Source organism: Anser brachyrhynchus, assembly GCF_964034855.1.
Source record: "Anser brachyrhynchus genome assembly, chromosome: 28".
NCBI lineage: Eukaryota > Metazoa > Chordata > Aves > Anseriformes > Anatidae > Anser > Anser brachyrhynchus.
The window spans coordinates 3,129,144-3,145,705 of record NC_137721.1 but is presented as its reverse complement, the minus strand read 5'-3'; the positions used below and the strand labels follow the sequence as shown (position 1 = coordinate 3,145,705).

Here is a 16,562-nt window from a genome sequence, read left to right as displayed (position 1 = left end):
GGGGACCCCCGGACAGATGTGGGGACCCCAGGACGGACAGGGGGACCGCAGTATGGATGCGGGGACCCCAGGACAGCTGTGGGGGCTGTAGGGTGGATATAGGGAGCGCAGGACAGATTTGGGGACTGCGGGATGGACGTGGGGACCTCAGGATGGACGTGAGGGCCACAGGACGGACGTGGGGGCTGCAGGACGGACATGGGAGCTGTAGGCTGGACATAGGGACCGCAGGATGGACGTGGGGGCTGTAGGATGGATGTGAGGGCCGCGGGACAGACATGGAGACTGTAGGATGGACGTGGGGGCTGTGGGACAGACATGGAGACTGTAGGATGGATGTGAGGGCCGCGGGACAGACATGGAGACTGTAGGATGGACATGGGGGCTGTGGGACAGAAATGAGGACCGCAGGACAGACCTAGGGACCACAGGATGGATGTGGGGCCTGTAAGATGGACGAGGGGCCTGTAGGATGGATGTGAGGACTGCAGGACGGACATGGGGCCTGTAGGACGGACATAGGGGCTGTAGGATGGAGCCTGTAGGATGGACATAGGGGCTGTAGGATGGGTGTGAGGGCCGCGGGACGGACATGGGGCCTGTAGGACAGACATGGGGGCTGTAGGATGGAGCCTGTAGGATGGATGTGGTGGCTTTAGGATGGATGTGAGGGCCGCGGGACGGACATGGGGACCGTAGGATGGACAGGGGGCCTGTAGGACAGGCATGAGGACCGCAGGACAGACCTAGGGACCGCAGGACGGACGTGGGGACTTCAGGACAGCCACGGATCGCCGTGGGCCACCCCCTGCTGGACCACCCGGCCCCTCGGGGCACCGGCCTAAATCCGGAGCCGCCCGGCCACGACGTCCTCCCAGAGCGCGGGGCCGAGGGGCACGTAGGCCCGGGCGGCCTCGTCCAGCAGGAAGAGGGGGTCGGGGACGCGCGCCGGGTCGAAGCCCTCCTGCGCCAGGCGCACCTTCTGCTGCTTGAAGGTCGCCGTCATCTCCAGGCGCTCCTGGCGCGGCGACACGGAGGTGCTGGGCCCCCTCCCCTCCCCGCGTCCCCCCCTGTCCCCGTGTCCCCCCCCCGGCCCCCCGTTACCTGCAGCCGGAGGAAGCGGGGGCGGGCGTAGGGGGGCAGCAGCTCCACCACGTGCCGGTAGAGCCCGGCGCCGTCCAGCCGGCAGCCGGGGCGCAGCACCAGCGCCGCCATCCCGGCACGGCCCTCGTGGCCTGGGGAGCGATGGGCAGAGCTGGGGGGGGCACCGCTGGGTGATGGGGGGGGTGGGGGGCAGCGGGGTGGCTGGGGGGGGGCAGCGCTACCTGGCACGCTGACGCCGTAGACGGTGACTTCTTGCAGCGCCTCGTGGGCCGCCAGGGCTTCGGCCACCTCTGTGGTGGCCACATTCTCGCCTTTCCACCTGGGGGGGGGGTTGGAGGGGGGCTGAGCACCCCATCGTGATGGGGGGGATGCTCTGGGGAGGGGAAAAGGGGGGGTTGCACGGTCCCCATGGGGCAGAAATGGGGGTGGGGGCCGCGTGCTCAGCACCACCTGTACGTGTCGCCGGTGCGGTCGCGGAAGCGGACGAACTGGGCCGCATCCTGCTCCATCAGGTCGCCGGTGCTGAAGTAGGTGTCGCCCTCGGCGAAGACCCCGCGCAGCAGCTTCTGCTCCGACAGCTCCTGGCTGCCGGCGTAGCCCAGGAAGGGGGTCCGGGGGGTCACCGGGGCGATCAGCAGCCCCGTCTCGCCTGCGGGGACGGGGGCTGTGTTAGGGAGATGGCCCTGGGACCCCCACCCTCCCTGGGACCCCCAACTTCCCTGGGACCCCCACCCCCCCCAGCTCCGTCCCCAGCCCCCCGACTCACCCGTCCCCACGCGGATGCAGCGCCCGGCCGCGTCCCGCACCGGGGCTCCCTCGGCCACGTCGTAGCGCACGATCTCAAAGGGTGAGAAGAGCTGGGGAGCGCGGCGTCAGGATGCTGGGACGGGGATGGGGACGGGGAACTCCCCACCCCAGCCCCCAGCCCCGTCCCCCCCCCCCGCCCCCAGCACCTTGTAGATGAAGCTGCTGCGCCCCACGGCGCCCGGCGTGCCGGTGTAGTTGAAGAGGGTGACGTTGCCCTCGGTCAGCCCGTAGGTCTCCACGATGCGGATGGCCCCGAAGCGCTCCAGGAAGCGCCGCCAGACGTCGGGGCGCAGCCCGCTGCCCACCGCCAGCCGCAGCCCGTGCTGCCGCTCCCCAGGGCACTGCGGGAGGCAGGGTCAGCACTGGGGGGGGGGGGCTCTGGAACCCCTCCCGGTCCTGCCTCCCCCCCCCCAGCAACCCCAGACCTGGGGCTGGTTGACCAGGTAGCGGCAGAGCTCCCCGATGTACTGGAAGACGGTGACGCCCTCGGCACGGCAATCGTCCCAGAACTGGCTGGCCGAGAACTTCTCCTTCAGCACGCACGTGGCCCCTGCACGAAGAGGAGGAATCAGCCCCCCCCCTCGCCCCCCCAAATGCCACCCAGAGGCCCCCAGCGCCGCTCACCGATGCCGATGCAGCCGACGATGCCCAGCAGCGACCCGGCCATGTGGTAGAGCGGCAGCGCCAGGTACACCACGTCGCGGCTGGAGGCGCCCACCAGCTCGTAGAAGCTCAGGCACATGATGGACTTGAGGTGGGAGACGCGGGCGGCCTTGGGTAGACCTGGTGGGTAGACGGGGGAGGATGCTGAGCCCCCCCTCGGGCCCCATTCCCTGCAGTGCCCCCGTCCTGCCAGCGCTGTCCCCGTCCCGCCAGTGCTGTCCCCACCGGTGGTGCCCGAGGTGAAGATGTAGAGGCAGGTGTCGTTCATGTCCTCGGGCTGCCACACGTCCTCAGGCTCCAGCTCCTCCGAGGCCTCATCCAGCAGCTCCTGCAGGGCCACCACGCCGGGGGGGTACGGCCCCACGCCCAGCACCCACACCACGATGCCATCCTCCTGCAGGCTGGGCAGGATCGGCTCCACCATGTGAAACAGGTCTGGGGAAGGGGGCATGGGATGGGGTGGGGTCAGGCCCTGGGCATGGCCCCAGTGCCCCCCCAGGCCTGTCCTGGTGGGGCAGAAGCTGGGCACCCACATCTGTGGGTGGCATCAGCCTTCGGGGACCTCCCCCCTCCCAGCCAGGGCTGCCCCCTTGGCACCCCAAACCCTGGTTTTGCCATGAGGCAAGGGGATGGGGCACATGGCCAGGACCCTCCTGGGCACCCCCAGCTCCCTGGCCCCGCATCGCCCCCATGCTGGAGACACCCCAGTGCACCCCCCAGCACCGCCCCATGTCCCACCCCATCCCAGGTGGCCGTCCTGAGCTCGGTACCGGTGCCCCCCCCATGGCCCCATCCCAGTACCACCATCCCTCTGCACCCCTGCTACCCCCGAGCCCCCACACCTTGTACCCAGGTACCTCCGGAGTCCCCAGTACCCCAATCCCTGGTGCCCCCGGTACCCTGGCACCCCTCATCCCTGTGCTGCCTCGGTGGCCTTGTCGGTACCCGTGGGATCCCAGTGCCCCCACCCACCATGCCCCTGGTACCCCAGTATGACCCCTTGGTACCCCCATCCCTGGTACCCCCGTACCTCCATCCCAGTACTCCCAGCGTCCCCATCTCCTAAACACCCCCATTGGCTTTATCTCTGGTATTCTGGTGCCTCCATCCCTGGTACCTCACTATCCCAGTACCCCGGTGCTCCCTCCCCCAGTAATCCCAGTATCCCGGTTCCTCCAGTCCTCTCGGTACCCTTGATGCCCCCACCTCTTGGTGCTCCTTCTCCCAGTACTCCCAGCTTCCCAGTGCTCCCATCCCCTAGGTACCCCGGTGCCCTTAGCTCTGGTACCCAGGTGCTCCCAGTGCCCCATCCCCTGGTCCCCCCATCCCTGGCACTCCCAGCGTCCCAGTGCCCCATCCCCTGGCCCCGCCGGTGCCCCCATCCCTTGGATCCCCCCCAGTCCCCCATCCCCGGTACTCCCAGTATCCCAGTGCCCCATTGTCTGGTCCCCCAGGTGCCACCACCCTTTGGTACCCCTGACCCCCCTGCTCCCCCCCGGTGCCCCCATCCCCGGTACTCCCAGTATCCGGGTGCCCCATTACCGGTGTCCCCAGTGCCCCCATCCCTTGCTGCCCCCAGTCCCCCCACCGCCAGTACTCCCAGTATCCCGGTGCCCCATCTCCTGCCCCCTCCTGGTGCCCCCATCCCTTGCTCCCCCCGGCCCCCCCGGCCCCCCCCCTCTGCTCCCAGCACCCCGGTGCCCCCCCCCCCGTACTCCCAGCATCCCGGTGCCCCCCCAGCTGCCCCCGGTGCCGCCCCCCCCCCGCTCCTCACCGTGCGCCACCAGCAGCGCCCTGGCCCCGCAGGCGCGCAGGCAGTGGCGGAGCGCCTTGGGGCGCAGCGCCGTGCCCAGGAAGGCGGCCCGGGCCCCCAGCGCCGCCAGCCCGAGCCAGCCCCAGACGAAACCGGGCTCGTTGCCCGCCAGCAGCCCCACGGCCACGCCGGGCCCCAGCTCCCCGCCGCCCCCCGCCAGCGGCCGCCCCCGCAGCGCGTTCGCCACCCGCGCCACCGCCGCCGCCGCCCGCCCGTAGGGCACGGGCCCGGCCGCCGCCCGCAGGAACGGCCGCGCCGGGGCCGCCCGCGCCGCCCGCAGGAACCGAGCCGCCAGGCTGCCGCCCCCCGGACCCCCCCCCGCCGCCGCCGCCCGCCGCCGGCACCGCGCCGCCCGCGCCACGAAGGCGGCGTCCGCCCAGAGCCGCGGCCACAGCAGCCGCTGGAGCAGCGCCAGCGCCGCCAGCCCCGCCGCCAGCAGCGCCGCCAGCGCCATGGCCGCGACCCCCGGACCCCCCCCCCCCTCAGCCGCCCCCCGCCGCCACCGACAGCCCCGGCAGGGGCCGCCCCCGGCAGGAGCCGCCCCCGCCCCCGCCCCGGGGCCGGCCCCGCCGCGGCTCTGCCCGCCCCCGCCGCGTAAAGCCCCCTCCAGCCCCCCCCAGCCCCCCCATCCTGCTCGCCCCTCCCCATTTCGTCCCTGGCCTCCTCCCCCCGTCCCCCCCATTGCAGCCCCGTGCCCCTCGCCCCCCCCATCGCATCACCGTTCTCCCCGCCGCAGCCCCCCCCCCCGTCCCCCCCATTGCAGCCCCGTGCCCCTCGCCATGCCCCCCGCCACGGCCCCAACCCCCGTATCACAGCCCCCCCATTTCATCCCTGTGCCCTTCCCCACGGCCCCCCCCTTCACACCACCATTCCACAGCGCCCCCCCCCATGTCCCCAACATCCTCACCATGACCCCCCCCCTTCCATCCCTCTCCCCTTTGCCATGCCCCCCCCAACACGGCCCCGGCCCCCCCCATTTCATCCCTGTGCCCTTCCCCACGGCCCCCCCATCGCATCACCGTTCTCCTTACCCCCATAAGTCCTCGTCCTCCTCCCCACGTCCCCCCCATCCCAACCCCGTCCCCCTCCCCATGCCCCGCCCCCCAGCCCCAGCCCCCTGACCACAGCCCCCCCATTCCACCCCCGCCCCCCCCAACCTCCCCCTTCTGCTCCTGGCCCCTTCCCTCCCCGTGGCTGGGGGGGGGGGGGGGGGGGGCAGCAGCACCGCAGCCCCCTCGCATGGGGGGGGGCTGCCACCATGGAATGGGGACAGCCGTGGGGGGGGGGCTCAGCACCACGGAGCCCTCCAGGAGCCGCGGCACAAAGCGGGGGCGCTGGGTACAAAACAGTGGAAGAGTTTTTATTGTTGTTTTTTTTTTTTAAAAAAAAACACTTAAAAATCGCTAATAGCTCTGGGGGTGAAAATGGAAAGCGGCCCCCCCCCCCCCCCCACGTGGGCTATGAGCTCCAGCGTGGGCAGCGCCACCGAGCCGAGCCCCCCACAGCAGCTCCGTGCCCCGGGGGGAGCGCCCCTGGGCCCTCGGCCACTCCGTCCCCCTCCGCGAAGCATCCCGGAGCAGCCAGCTGGTTCGCACCCTTTATTTACATTTCTTATATGAAAATAGGAGGCGTGGGATGGACAGCCGGGGGCTGCCTGCCCCGAGGCCCCTGCCAGGGCAGGGGGGGGGCCCGGCCACACCGCGTCCCCTCCTTGGGGACCCCCGTCCCCCTCCGCCGCTCGAGCCAGGGAGGGGTCGGGGCCGGGTCCTGTGGTCTGGGGGTGACGCGCTCCAGCCCCGGCCGCCGCCGTTAACGGGGAGCCAAAGTCAAGTGGGGAGGGTTGGCGTGGAAGCACAGCGCCCGCGGCAGGGGCCGGAGGGGGGCCCCCCCATCCCCAGGGGCTCCGAGGCTGGCGGAGGGGATGCGGAGAGAGCGGGCGAGGGGCCGCGCGCTCTCGTTTCTGTCCTGGCGATGGCTTTTTGTCCGAGAGCGGCCGCGGGAGGCGGCGGCGGGGCTGCGCCCTCAGTCACTGTCCGAGCCCACGGCCGAGGAGCCTTTTCTTTTCCGTTTGGTGGGTTTGGGCTTGGTGTCTTCTTCCTCCTGTCCGGGGTAAGAGGGGGAAGCGGTGGTCACGACCATCGGAGGGGTCCCTGGCACGCGGCACCCGGACCTGCGCCTCCTCGGGGTGCGGACGCAGCTCCCCGCAGCCCCCCACTTACCGAGGCGCTGCTGGAAGCCGATTCCTCCTCGTTGTTGGCCGGCTGGGCCGCGTTCTTGCGGCTCCGGGGGCTGGAGAGGGTGGCTTTTCGGCGGCTCTTTGGGGGTTTGGTGGAGGAGTCTTCATACTCCTCGGCCAGGGAGAAGAGGTCGCTGAACCTGGAAGGAAGCGGGGACGGGGTCAGGCGCTGCCAGGGCAGGCGCACGCACCGGGACGGGGCACCGCCGACTTACTTCATCTTGTGGGCTTCGTCGCAGCTGGCCTGGACGTGCTGCAGGGCTTGCAGGATGGGGGTTTGGCTGAAAACTGTCGAGGAACCAGAAAAAGGGGAGTCAGGGACCTGACAGCAGGAGCCGGGTCTCCCCCCATGGCAGGTTTTTGGTCTCCCAGCTGGGTGCCGAGGGTTTTGTGAGCCAAGGGGGGGGTCTCAGCATCCCGGAGCATCCCAGTCCCCATCTGGGATCTGCACGTGCCCCGAGGCACCGCAGGGCGATGGGGACGGGCGGCGGTACCTACAGTTCTGTTTGGTGTTGGTCAGGTTGAGGCGGAGGTTGTCCAGGTGCTCCAGGATCTGCTCCAGGGTCAGCTGGGCCAGTTTGCTGCTGGAACTGCGCAGGCTGGGGGCAGAGCAGGAGCGCAGTTGGTCCTGGGGGGTCAGGAGCCATGGACCTGCTCCTCCTGCCCACCCCGACCCGTCCCTGCTTTGCCCCCCCCCCCCAAGACAGGCTGCAGGAGCTGTCTGAGCAGATGCGGTGCTTGAGGGATGACCGAGAGCCCCAAATCCCCAAGGAGATGCAGGGCAGGGCGCCGGCAGAGGTAACGGGGCTGTCCTTCAAGGCATGCGGTGTGGGGACCAGCACCCATAGCAGGGGGTGATTCTGCCCTGTCCCTGCGGGTGCAGAGCAGTGTAGGGGCTCTCCTCCTGCCCCAGCACACGAGGGATGCCTGGAGCCAGTCTGCTCCGGGAGCAAGGGGATAAATCCTGCTCAGGGTGCTCGCTGCCTCCTCCCTGGGGGCTCTGCGGAGCACTGAGTGCCCCGTGCGCAGCCCCAGGACACGGCGCGGTGCCAGCACGGGGCACTACCAGCCTCAGCTGGCCGCTGGTTAATTAGCAAGGATTAGACCTGGCTTCAGCCCGGATCCTGGAACAGAAACGCCAGGAAAAGAGCTGCGTTGTTCCACCGCAGAGGACCGCTAATTAACACGTGGAGGAGGAGAAGGGAACCCACGGACGAGCAGACTTCCCCAGCAGCCTCGCAGGAGATGGGGGGGGACCCCGCGGTGCCAGCGGGACGGACGCTGTCCCGGTGCCGGCTGCCAGCGGTCCTTGGGGACACGCAGCCCTCGCGGTGCTGCTCTGCTTCCCCAGGACACTAGGTGGCCTTCCTACTCCAGCAAAGGGCCGCCCGGCCCCGGCCTGGCGCCTGCTGAGCACCGGGGGCTGCAGGAGGAGACCCCGGCACCGGGGGGCTGCAGCACCGCTGCGGAGGGGCACGGCGCAGCGAAGGGAGCGGGAGCTGGTGGCCGCTGCCGGGCACCGTGCGGGCTGTGCCCCCGGGAGAGGCTGCCTCTGGGTCTGATGTTTGCTTTTGAGGCTGGATGAAAGGCCGGGAAAGCGCCTGGGGAGCAGAGCGGAGCACAGCGAGCTCCTGCAGGCTACAGAGCCTGGCTGCCTCCTCCAGCCCCCCTGCGCCGACGGGCTCTGACCCCGGCCACCCCAGCGGCTGCAGTGTCCCAGGAGAGACCAAGCACACCCGGTCAGCCACATCTGGAAGATTTTCACCCAAAAACGCTCCAGAAACATCACGCTGCTTGGCAGGCCGGCACAGCAGGGCCGAGTGGAGGCCGCTGATGCAGCAGGGGAGCGCTGCGGCTTGGCACCGTGCGCACCAGCAGCTGAAATGAAAGCTCTTCCCCAAACAGCTCGGGGAAGGGGCTCACAACAGAAGGGTCTCGCTGGCGGGATGTCAGCTCGGGAGCGGAGCCGCTCGCTCGGGGCTCTGCCTGCGTGCGGGTGGCAGCAGCACCGCCCCGGTCCCGAAGGGGGGTGGGCTGGCGTGCCTGGGTGATGTCCCGCCGGACCCCTCAGCATCCCAGCCCCGCAGAGCCCCCCCACTGCTGCCCTCACCTTTGGCGTTTTCGCGGCAGGCTGTTGTTCTTGATGAGCAGTGACTTGATGTGCTCGGCCAGCAGGTCGTCGTGCTTGATGCACCAGTGCCGCAGGATGCTCGTGGTGAACTGGTCGTCGGGGTGGCACGGCCGGCTCAGCACCATCTTCACCATCTCCTCGCTGGGCCTGCGGCGAAGCGGGGAGGGGGAAGGAAGAGGCCAGGTGGGTGCCCTCGGCTCCAGCCCTAGGGCCTCCATCCGGGGTCCCGGGGGCAGGGGAGGCCAGCAGCACCCTGAGGCCGTTGGTAAAGGACCCTCCCGGGGAGCAGCCGGCAGCGAGCTCCCGGCCCGGCTCCTCGCTCCCCGTGGGAAACCACCCGGTGCTGCTGCGTGTGCGAGGCTGGAGCTCGCCTCTGCCATCGCTGGTGTTTCGCTCACACCGTTTGGAGCTGGGATTAGATTAGCCAGCCCCACGCACTGCATTAATGAAAACAAATAAAGTGCTCTCCGCTCCGAGCGGCGGGACGCGGCCGATGCAGGCAGGGACAGCACGGAGCAATGCCGAGGCAGCTCTACCACCGCCCCCCCCCGGGAGGCAGGTGACAGCCCGTCCCCCGTCACGTATCGGGCTGCAGGACACGCAGGGTGGCAGACAAGCAGTGCTGGGGCTCAGCAGGCTGCGAGCTCGCCCTCGACAAACGTCGCTCCCGGAGCCAGGTCGCAGCAGGGAGCTGCAGCCTTTGGGAAAGCCGCCACCGCAGGGGCGCCACGTGGCACCCTGCTCCGTCCCTAAGAGGATCCAGGGTGAGGACTTGCACGTGGGCGCTCCCAAGAGAGAGCTGGGAACCACTTGGTGCCAGCAAAAAGGGCTTTTCCCCTTTGCTGTTGCAGGGAACTCGTGGCCGGAGGGGGTGGCATCTCCTTGTCCCCGTCACGCCAACGCTGCTCGGTTAAAGCCACCAGCCGCAGAGTGCCGGGGGACAGCCCTGCAAGCTTTCTGCCACCACAGCCTCCGCAGAGCAGCGCTGAGCAGGCAGCAGCACTTACTTCTCTCGCCTCAGCTGCAGCAGCAGGCAGGACAACGCCTCGGGGTGCTCTGCAAGGGAAGCACGCACATCCTCAGCACCGCGCCGCGAGGCCTCGGCGACCCAGCGCTGCGCCTCTCCCGCCCCGGGGGGCGGCTCACCTTTGTACTTGAGGTGCTGCAGGATGGGGATGATGGTCTCCAGGGGGATGCTGTGTGCCAGGAAGAGCTGCCAGGTGCAGTACTGCTCGAAGGTCTCCCAATCCAGGCTTTGAACTAGGGGCAAGCGCAGGGAGGTGAAGGGGAGCTGCAGGGTGCTCGGAGGAATGATTGGGACCTGCCAGAGCCACCCCACGTGGCTCTGCCGGCCCCTCTGTGAGGTCCTCCAGGGACATCGCTGCGTCCCGGGCACGTTACCCCCATTCCTCCAGCCCGGAGCAGGGCACCGAGGAGGGCAGAGCAGTCCTTGGGGTGAAATCCCAGCGGGTGTGCTGGGGACAGCAGGATTTGCGCTGTGCCGGGGCAGCTGCACCGCCAGCACTGTGCCACAGCCGCTCAGGTCCCCAGGACCCTGCGGTTGGCGCCAGCGCCGGCTCTGCCAGCTGAGGCACGGGCAGCAGGATGGCAGAGTCACTAACGCAGCTGCTCAGGGCTCAGAGGAAGAGAATTAACGAGGCTCTGTAATTAATGGGCTTAGTCTGCTGCTTGCAGCTTGTGTAACAGCAAAGCTGGATCTGGGCAGCTGTCGGATCGAGGCGATGGGGGATCTCTCTGGAGGTGTTCGCTGCCTCCTGTGCGGAACTGCCCCAGCCCCGAGCACCGCGGTCGTGGCCGGCAGGGACTGGGGGGCCATGGGGCACACGCAGGGAAAGCACGGCACTGGCTGGAGGCTTTAGGGGCATTTCTGCTGCAGGCAGCCAGTGCCTGGCGGAGGTAGCAGCACAACGCCTCCGAGGCTGCCAAAGTGCAATTAAAAAGCAGCAAGAGGAACTGGGTCACCCACTGGTGGTCCGGGGGGAAAGGCAAGGAACGCTGCTCGGGAGAGGTCGCGGGCACCAGCCCCCTCCTGCGCAGCTGCTGAGAGCGCCACGGCTGGGTGGTGCCCGCCCGAGAGCCCCACGAGTGCTCCAGGGCCAGGCCAAACACCAGCGGAGTCCAAAGCTTTTGCTCTCCCTCTCTCCCGGGCTGTCACAGTCATCGGATGACGGAAAACCCCAATTACAACCTGCCAGGCCACCGGTCCCTTTCTGTCACCGCCTCCTGGCTGCCCTCAGCCCTGCAGGGCTGGGAGCAGAGGCTGCAGCCTCCCAGGCAGGGCCCGGCCTCCAGCACTGCCCCAGCGGCTGCTGCGTGGCGCAGAGCGGCACCCGGCCGTGCCGCGATGCTGCAGGAGCGAGCAGGATGCGGTCACAGCCCCGGAGAGCCAGCAGCTGGGAGCACGGGGTGAGGCTGCGTGGCCGGGGGGGATTTCAGGACTCTCCCCTCTGTTTTCTCTCAGCCCAGGCGGGCTGCGGAGCCCCGGATTAGGCTTTGCCTGGCCCTGCAAAGAGCCAGGGCTCCTGAGCCGTCACACAGCCAGCTCGGTAAAACCCATTAGAGCTCACAGCTTGGATCGCACGGCTAAATCTAACAATCCGGTTTAGGGCAGTGATCCTTTAAGCAGTGGCAATAATACAATGAGGAAATCCAGACCTTGGCGTAACAGGGCCAGCAAGAACCACTCTCGGTTGCTCTGTGAGCAGCCAGAAAGGGCAAAACCGTGGCAAAGGCTTTCCAGGGACTGGTCCTCTCGGGCTCTCTCTGCAAAGCCCAGCGGGGACAGGAAGGTTTGGGGGTGCCCAGGAACGGTCCCACTTCCCCCCCTGCCCTTGTGCCTGCCCCGGTGGCGGGAGCGCTACTCACTGAGGATGTTCAGCACCGAGTCTTTCCGAAACATGACGAGGTTCCCCATCATCACATGGCACACCAGCTCCTGCAACTGGGCGGCAGAGCAAAGGAGGTTAGCGGGATGCTCAGGCTCACAGGAGCCCTCTTACATGGGAACAGCCGGGCCTAGAGAGCAAGCGAAGATGCTATCTCTCTGCCAGCATCATCCTGGCAGGAGCAGGGATCCAGCAGAGCCCCAAACCCCTGCGTGCTGCAGGTGGCTCCTAAATCAGGGCCGCTTCAGGAAGCACCAAGGAGAGGCAGCTGCTGTGAGGGACCAGGGAAGTAACGAGAGGTTAACGCCTTCACACATCAACGCCCGGGCTGGGGGCGCAGGACGGGCAGCAGATCCCCACGGGCTGGGCCAGGCCTTGCTGTCCCCCTCCTGGCACAGCCCCACCAGCAGCAGGGACCCGCTCCGCGCGCTGCCAGCACTCCCCTCGTGGCAGCGGGTTCGTGGGGCCCCCGTGGGCTGGGCGAGGAGGCCACGCAGCCAGAGCATCGCGGGGAAACAGCTGAAGAATAACAGGAAGGAGAGAAGGAATCAGAGAAGGGAGGGGAGAGGAAACGCTACGGGCCTCTGCTGGGAAACACAAAACCTTTGCGCCGCAGAGCGCGGCAGAGCCCAGGAGCGGAGGAGCAAGAGCAGGGCTGGGCTGGGGGGGTCAGGGCAGCGCGGCCCAAACCTTTCCTGCGCCCAGCTCCAGCTCCGGCCCGCCAAGCAAAACTTGCTGGCGAGGCGTTCTGGCTCCGGCACAGCTGGGAAAAGCGCGGCTGGCCAGGAATGGTGTATAAATAGGGCGAGTTACGGGGTTATCAGCAGATCACGCTCCAGACGAGCCTAGACAGCAGAAACACGCAGCACAGCATTCTTGCTGGTGCCCACCTCCCTGCCCCCAGCTTTCGCTGGGGCTATTTTTGGGTTGCTTGTGGCAGCTCGGCGTGCCCGTGGGGAGAGGCTCCTTCCAGGAGGGTCTAACGAGGGCTTGGCTCTCTGCTCAGTGGGGTCTCCCGCCGGGATGGGGAGCCGGGTGTGATCCAAGCCCCACTGGGCTCGCAGCACAGCACTGACGGGCTCCCTGCATCCTCCTGCACCCATCAGGGCACGGCACCTCCCCAGCTGCGCCAAGCACCTCCCGGCCAAAGGACCTAATCCTGGTCCCAGGGGAAGAGTCCGGAGCTCCTGGAGCAGCGCTGGCCATCGTGGGCATCCCAGACCCAGAATGGGAGCACGAAGGCCTGAGCGAGCAGACCCCACTGCCCCACACCCTCCAAGGCCAGGCCATTTGGGGTTTAAACCTCCTGGGAGCAGAAGCGAGCGCTGCCACAACGGGAACGTGCTGCCCCCCACCCCAGCTCAGGTCCCCGCCTTACCTGCGCCGAGTCTATGACGGCCACGATCATGTTGAGCAGCTCGCCGCTTCGCAGGGTCTCGTCTGGGAACTGCAAAGGTTCAAAAGCAAGGCAGGGCTCAGGAGAGGGCCGGAGGGAGAGGCCAGCCGAGCTCTCCTATCCCCAGAGCTGCAGCAAGGCTCCTCCTCAGCGCCGGCTTCGACGCGCGCGTCCCTCCTCGCGAGGGGCAGCGCGGCCCCGCTGAGCGCCGGTCCTCCGGCGGCTGGACCAGAACCAGCACCGCTTCCTCAGCACGACGAGGGAAGTGGCTGGGGGGGGGGAGAAGCAGCCAAGAAAGCGCAGGAGCTCTGACGGGCCATGTTCTGCGAGCAGCCGGGAGCGAGCCAGCTGCTGCGAGGCAGAGCAGCGCCAGGCTGCCGAGAGCCAGAGCCCAGCACCTCGGCGGGACGCAGCCAGCGCTGACCAGGGCAGCGCGAGGAGCGAGGCCGCTTCGATTTTGGCTGGCGGAAGTCAGCCAGAGCACAACGGTTACAATTCCCCATTTTTCCGCATCCTCGCTGGCTGTCCCAGGCCCTCGTGCGTTACGCAGAACTGCAAGCAAATCAAAAAATCAACAGGCGGGGCGAAAGGCCAGGGAAGTTGGCGGCGGCGAGCTCCCGCTGCGCAGTCGGGATCGGGCTGTTCAGACGGGCTGCTCTCGGGACATCCTGCCGGACTCGTGCCGGTCAGTGCACCCACGGGGGCGGCAGCAGCAGCCTGACCCCGCTTCAGGGTGAGGGCGTTAAAGCCAGCGCTCGAAGCACCAGGGGGATCGTGCTGCTGTGCTACACCAGGATCCCTCTGGGGCACGCACCACGGGGCGAGACCTGCTGCGTGGTGCGGCGCCTGCTCGTGCGCAGGTCTTCCTCCCCCTCTCCCGGGCTGCTGCCGTGCTCCTGGCCCCACAGAAGCCCTCAGGAGCACTCGTGAGGAACGGGGCTGGACGGCCCGAAGGCCCAGCAGATGTTCCTGCTGAACCAGCCAGAAAGGAGGGAGGAGAGGGGCCAGCTCATTCCTCCCAGGGAATGAGAAAGTACAGGCAGCACCGTGACCCCTCCGATGAGCCCGAGGATGTGATGTTAGCCTCCCTCCCTCCCTCCCTCCCTCCTTCCCTCCCACCCCCAGCGCTGCTCCCAGCAGCCAGGCGGTGGCTGGACACTTGTTGGCTGCAGCCTCTGCCCTGCAACCACCGCACAGAAAGGCTGCAGCCTCGCAGCCCCGTCAGCATCCTGGCAGCGGGGAGGCAGCAGCAGCTCCGTCCAAGACCCGGCTGGGCTGTGAGAATTGGGACCGAGCTGCGACCCCGTTCCAAACGCACCCTGCTCTCGACTGCTGCAGCGAGTCCAGCTGGCTCCGACTCAGCACCGAGTGCTGAAAGCAATGAAATGTCTCATTGAACCCAGGGGTTCGGAGCAGGCAGCAGAACTCGTTCTGAGCGCTGCTTCCCCCGGACTCGGCGATGAGGCGTCTGCGCAGAGCCTGCAACTTGCTGCTCTCCGGAGAGGAGGGAGAGCAAAACCGCAGCCAGGGAGCGCAGAAAACGCTGTGCTCAGAGCCAAACACGCGAGGCATCCGGGCCAGCAAGGTCAGCACCTCACCACGCAGACAGCACGAGGCTCTAACGGGGCCGTGAGGAAGCAGGACGACGGCAGCCCGCTGGTCCCCGCCACGTCGGGCTGGGGGTGGATGGAGGCTGGGCTGGGCTCAGCCTGAAGGAGCTTTTTTTAGGTTTGTCTGCCCTGTTGCTGCGGTGTAACAGGCCTGAACCTCAGAAGCAAACCAGCCTGGCCCCAGAAGCCTGCCTCTGCCCCCGTGGTGCTCCTGGTGCCTGCGGGGTCCTTACCTCTGTGTAAATGGAGGGGGTGAGGTAGCAGAGCAGCCGCACGTCGTCCTCCTGGCAGGCCTTCATGTCCATCATCAGACACGTGTGCAGGTCCCCCAGCTGCGTGGCCTGGGCGAAGGACTCGTACAGGTTCATCTTCCCTGCCGCAGCTTTGCTAGAAGGAGACGTGCCGGGGTGAGAGGGGAGCCCCCCAGCGCCGGCAGCCAACTGGGGACACCGGGCTGGCTCTGGGAGGCCGTGCGAGCCACGTCGTGGCTTGGGTGCTTCCCTCCACCCTCTGTGACCTACCTGGCTTTTAAATAGTACAGGAGGTGGTAGCCGATCTTGGGCTGCTTCTGATAGAGCTCTGACAGGAGATCCAGCAGCAGCGAGAAGCCGCTGTTATCCTCCTGCATCTGGCAGAGGTTCCTTGGGGAGCAGAGGACGGCTGCGTTACGCGGGGCACCGCACGAGAGCTCTCTGCTGCCGAGGACCGGCTGCTCGCAGGGAACCCAGCCCCAGGTCCTGGCCACCCGCTGATTTCAGGTATGGGGGAGAGACCCCAGGGATCCCCGGCTTCCCCAAATGGCCAGATGAGCTGCGATTTTCCTGTGGTTTAAGTGTTTCTACCCACAAAACACTGCGTAGGCAGAACGAAGGAATAAACTCTTCTGGTTACGGTATCTTTGGGGGTGCTGGGGCAAGTGCGGGGTCTTGGCAGAATGAGACCCACGGGGTTCACCCGTGGTGGTGGTCAGGAAGCAAACAAGAGTCTGAGCTAGCTCCGAACAAACATACCTAAATATTAGGTAGAGCGGCTTCCCCACCGATTCCTCCAGAGACCTGCGGGACAAACGCAATGATCAGAGCTCCGCAGGCACTCACAGCCTCTGGTTTGGGGTAAATTAGCAATGGCAGGGAAAAAGCCCCGCGCGCTGTCTGCTGTGGTCCTCAGGCCAGCAAGGGTTATCCCTAGCTGATGGGGAGACAGGAATGGTCCTGACACCAGAACCCCAAACCTCTGAGTCCAAGCCTGTGCCAATAAAATCCAGGAGGAAGGGTGCACGGCACTGGTTTGTGCAAGCATAGCAGGGGCAGGTGGATTCTTTTGTACCCTGCATGCCAGGAGCCACCCGAGCATCCCCTAAACTGAGCTCTGACACGAGGACCTGTGGCAGCAGGTCGCAGACGGTCTCTTTGGAGCCCGGGATATAACTGCTGACCAGCTCCATGCTGACCGCTGGTGAACCCTGGATTGCTTCATAGGGCAAGCTGCTGGTTCCAGCACAGCCTTCCGAAAATGGTGGAAGTGTTACTGGGAAAAGCCCAAGTCCCAGTGTGAAAGGATGAGACAGAAAAATAAATCCTTACTCCTCTGTGATTTCTTCTGGCAAAACCTCACCACGGAAGTGAGCCTTAAATAGCTCCTGGAGGCAGGATGCGAGCACCGATAACTGCTCGGAGTCAAAGTCCTCCTGGCGGAGAGAAAGGAGGGAAGGAATGAGAAGGGAAAGCAGAAGCTCAAGCCCTGCCTGCCCAGCACAGGTCTGGCTGGAAGGGATGCAGCAGAGCCGCCGCTGCTGGGAACGCCACCCAAGCTGCTCGGGAGCCATTTTGCTGCTATTTTGCAGCACCGGGAGACGCCAGAGCTGGTCACCAGCACGACGAGCCCCGAGCTGACGTC

General features: G+C 67.3%; 2 protein-coding genes across 2 annotated transcripts in view; both read right to left on the bottom strand.

Moving 5' to 3' along the window:
• SLC27A3 (solute carrier family 27 member 3) lies at window positions 1–4,841 on the bottom strand (the record flags this gene model as incomplete). Its single annotated transcript, XM_080569717.1, has 10 exons — window positions 1–1,018; window positions 1,105–1,235; window positions 1,326–1,423; window positions 1,555–1,753; window positions 1,871–1,961; window positions 2,058–2,252; window positions 2,337–2,461; window positions 2,536–2,694; window positions 2,800–3,009; window positions 4,349–4,841. 10 exons carry the CDS (start codon window positions 4,839–4,841, stop codon window positions 842–844), a joined length of 1,878 nt encoding a protein of 625 aa, XP_080425843.1. The 3' UTR covers window positions 1–841.
• A 1,129-nt stretch (window positions 4,842–5,970) lies between these two features.
• The window catches only part of INTS3 (integrator complex subunit 3), a 39,553-nt gene continuing 28,961 nt past the window's right edge, over window positions 5,971–16,562 (bottom strand). The window contains exons 18-30 of the mRNA XM_080569702.1: window positions 16,250–16,353; window positions 15,677–15,721; window positions 15,188–15,307; window positions 14,900–15,053; window positions 13,039–13,107; window positions 11,641–11,716; window positions 9,901–10,014; window positions 9,762–9,810; window positions 8,734–8,901; window positions 7,122–7,222; window positions 6,839–6,911; window positions 6,607–6,763; window positions 5,971–6,487 (exon numbers count right to left, since the gene is read on the bottom strand). Coding sequence (XP_080425828.1) covers window positions 6,410–6,487; window positions 6,607–6,763; window positions 6,839–6,911; window positions 7,122–7,222; window positions 8,734–8,901; window positions 9,762–9,810; window positions 9,901–10,014; window positions 11,641–11,716; window positions 13,039–13,107; window positions 14,900–15,053; window positions 15,188–15,307; window positions 15,677–15,721; window positions 16,250–16,353 — 1,308 coding nt within the window. The 3' untranslated portion in view covers window positions 5,971–6,409. The remainder of the gene's footprint in view (window positions 6,488–6,606; window positions 6,764–6,838; window positions 6,912–7,121; window positions 7,223–8,733; window positions 8,902–9,761; window positions 9,811–9,900; window positions 10,015–11,640; window positions 11,717–13,038; window positions 13,108–14,899; window positions 15,054–15,187; window positions 15,308–15,676; window positions 15,722–16,249; window positions 16,354–16,562) is intronic.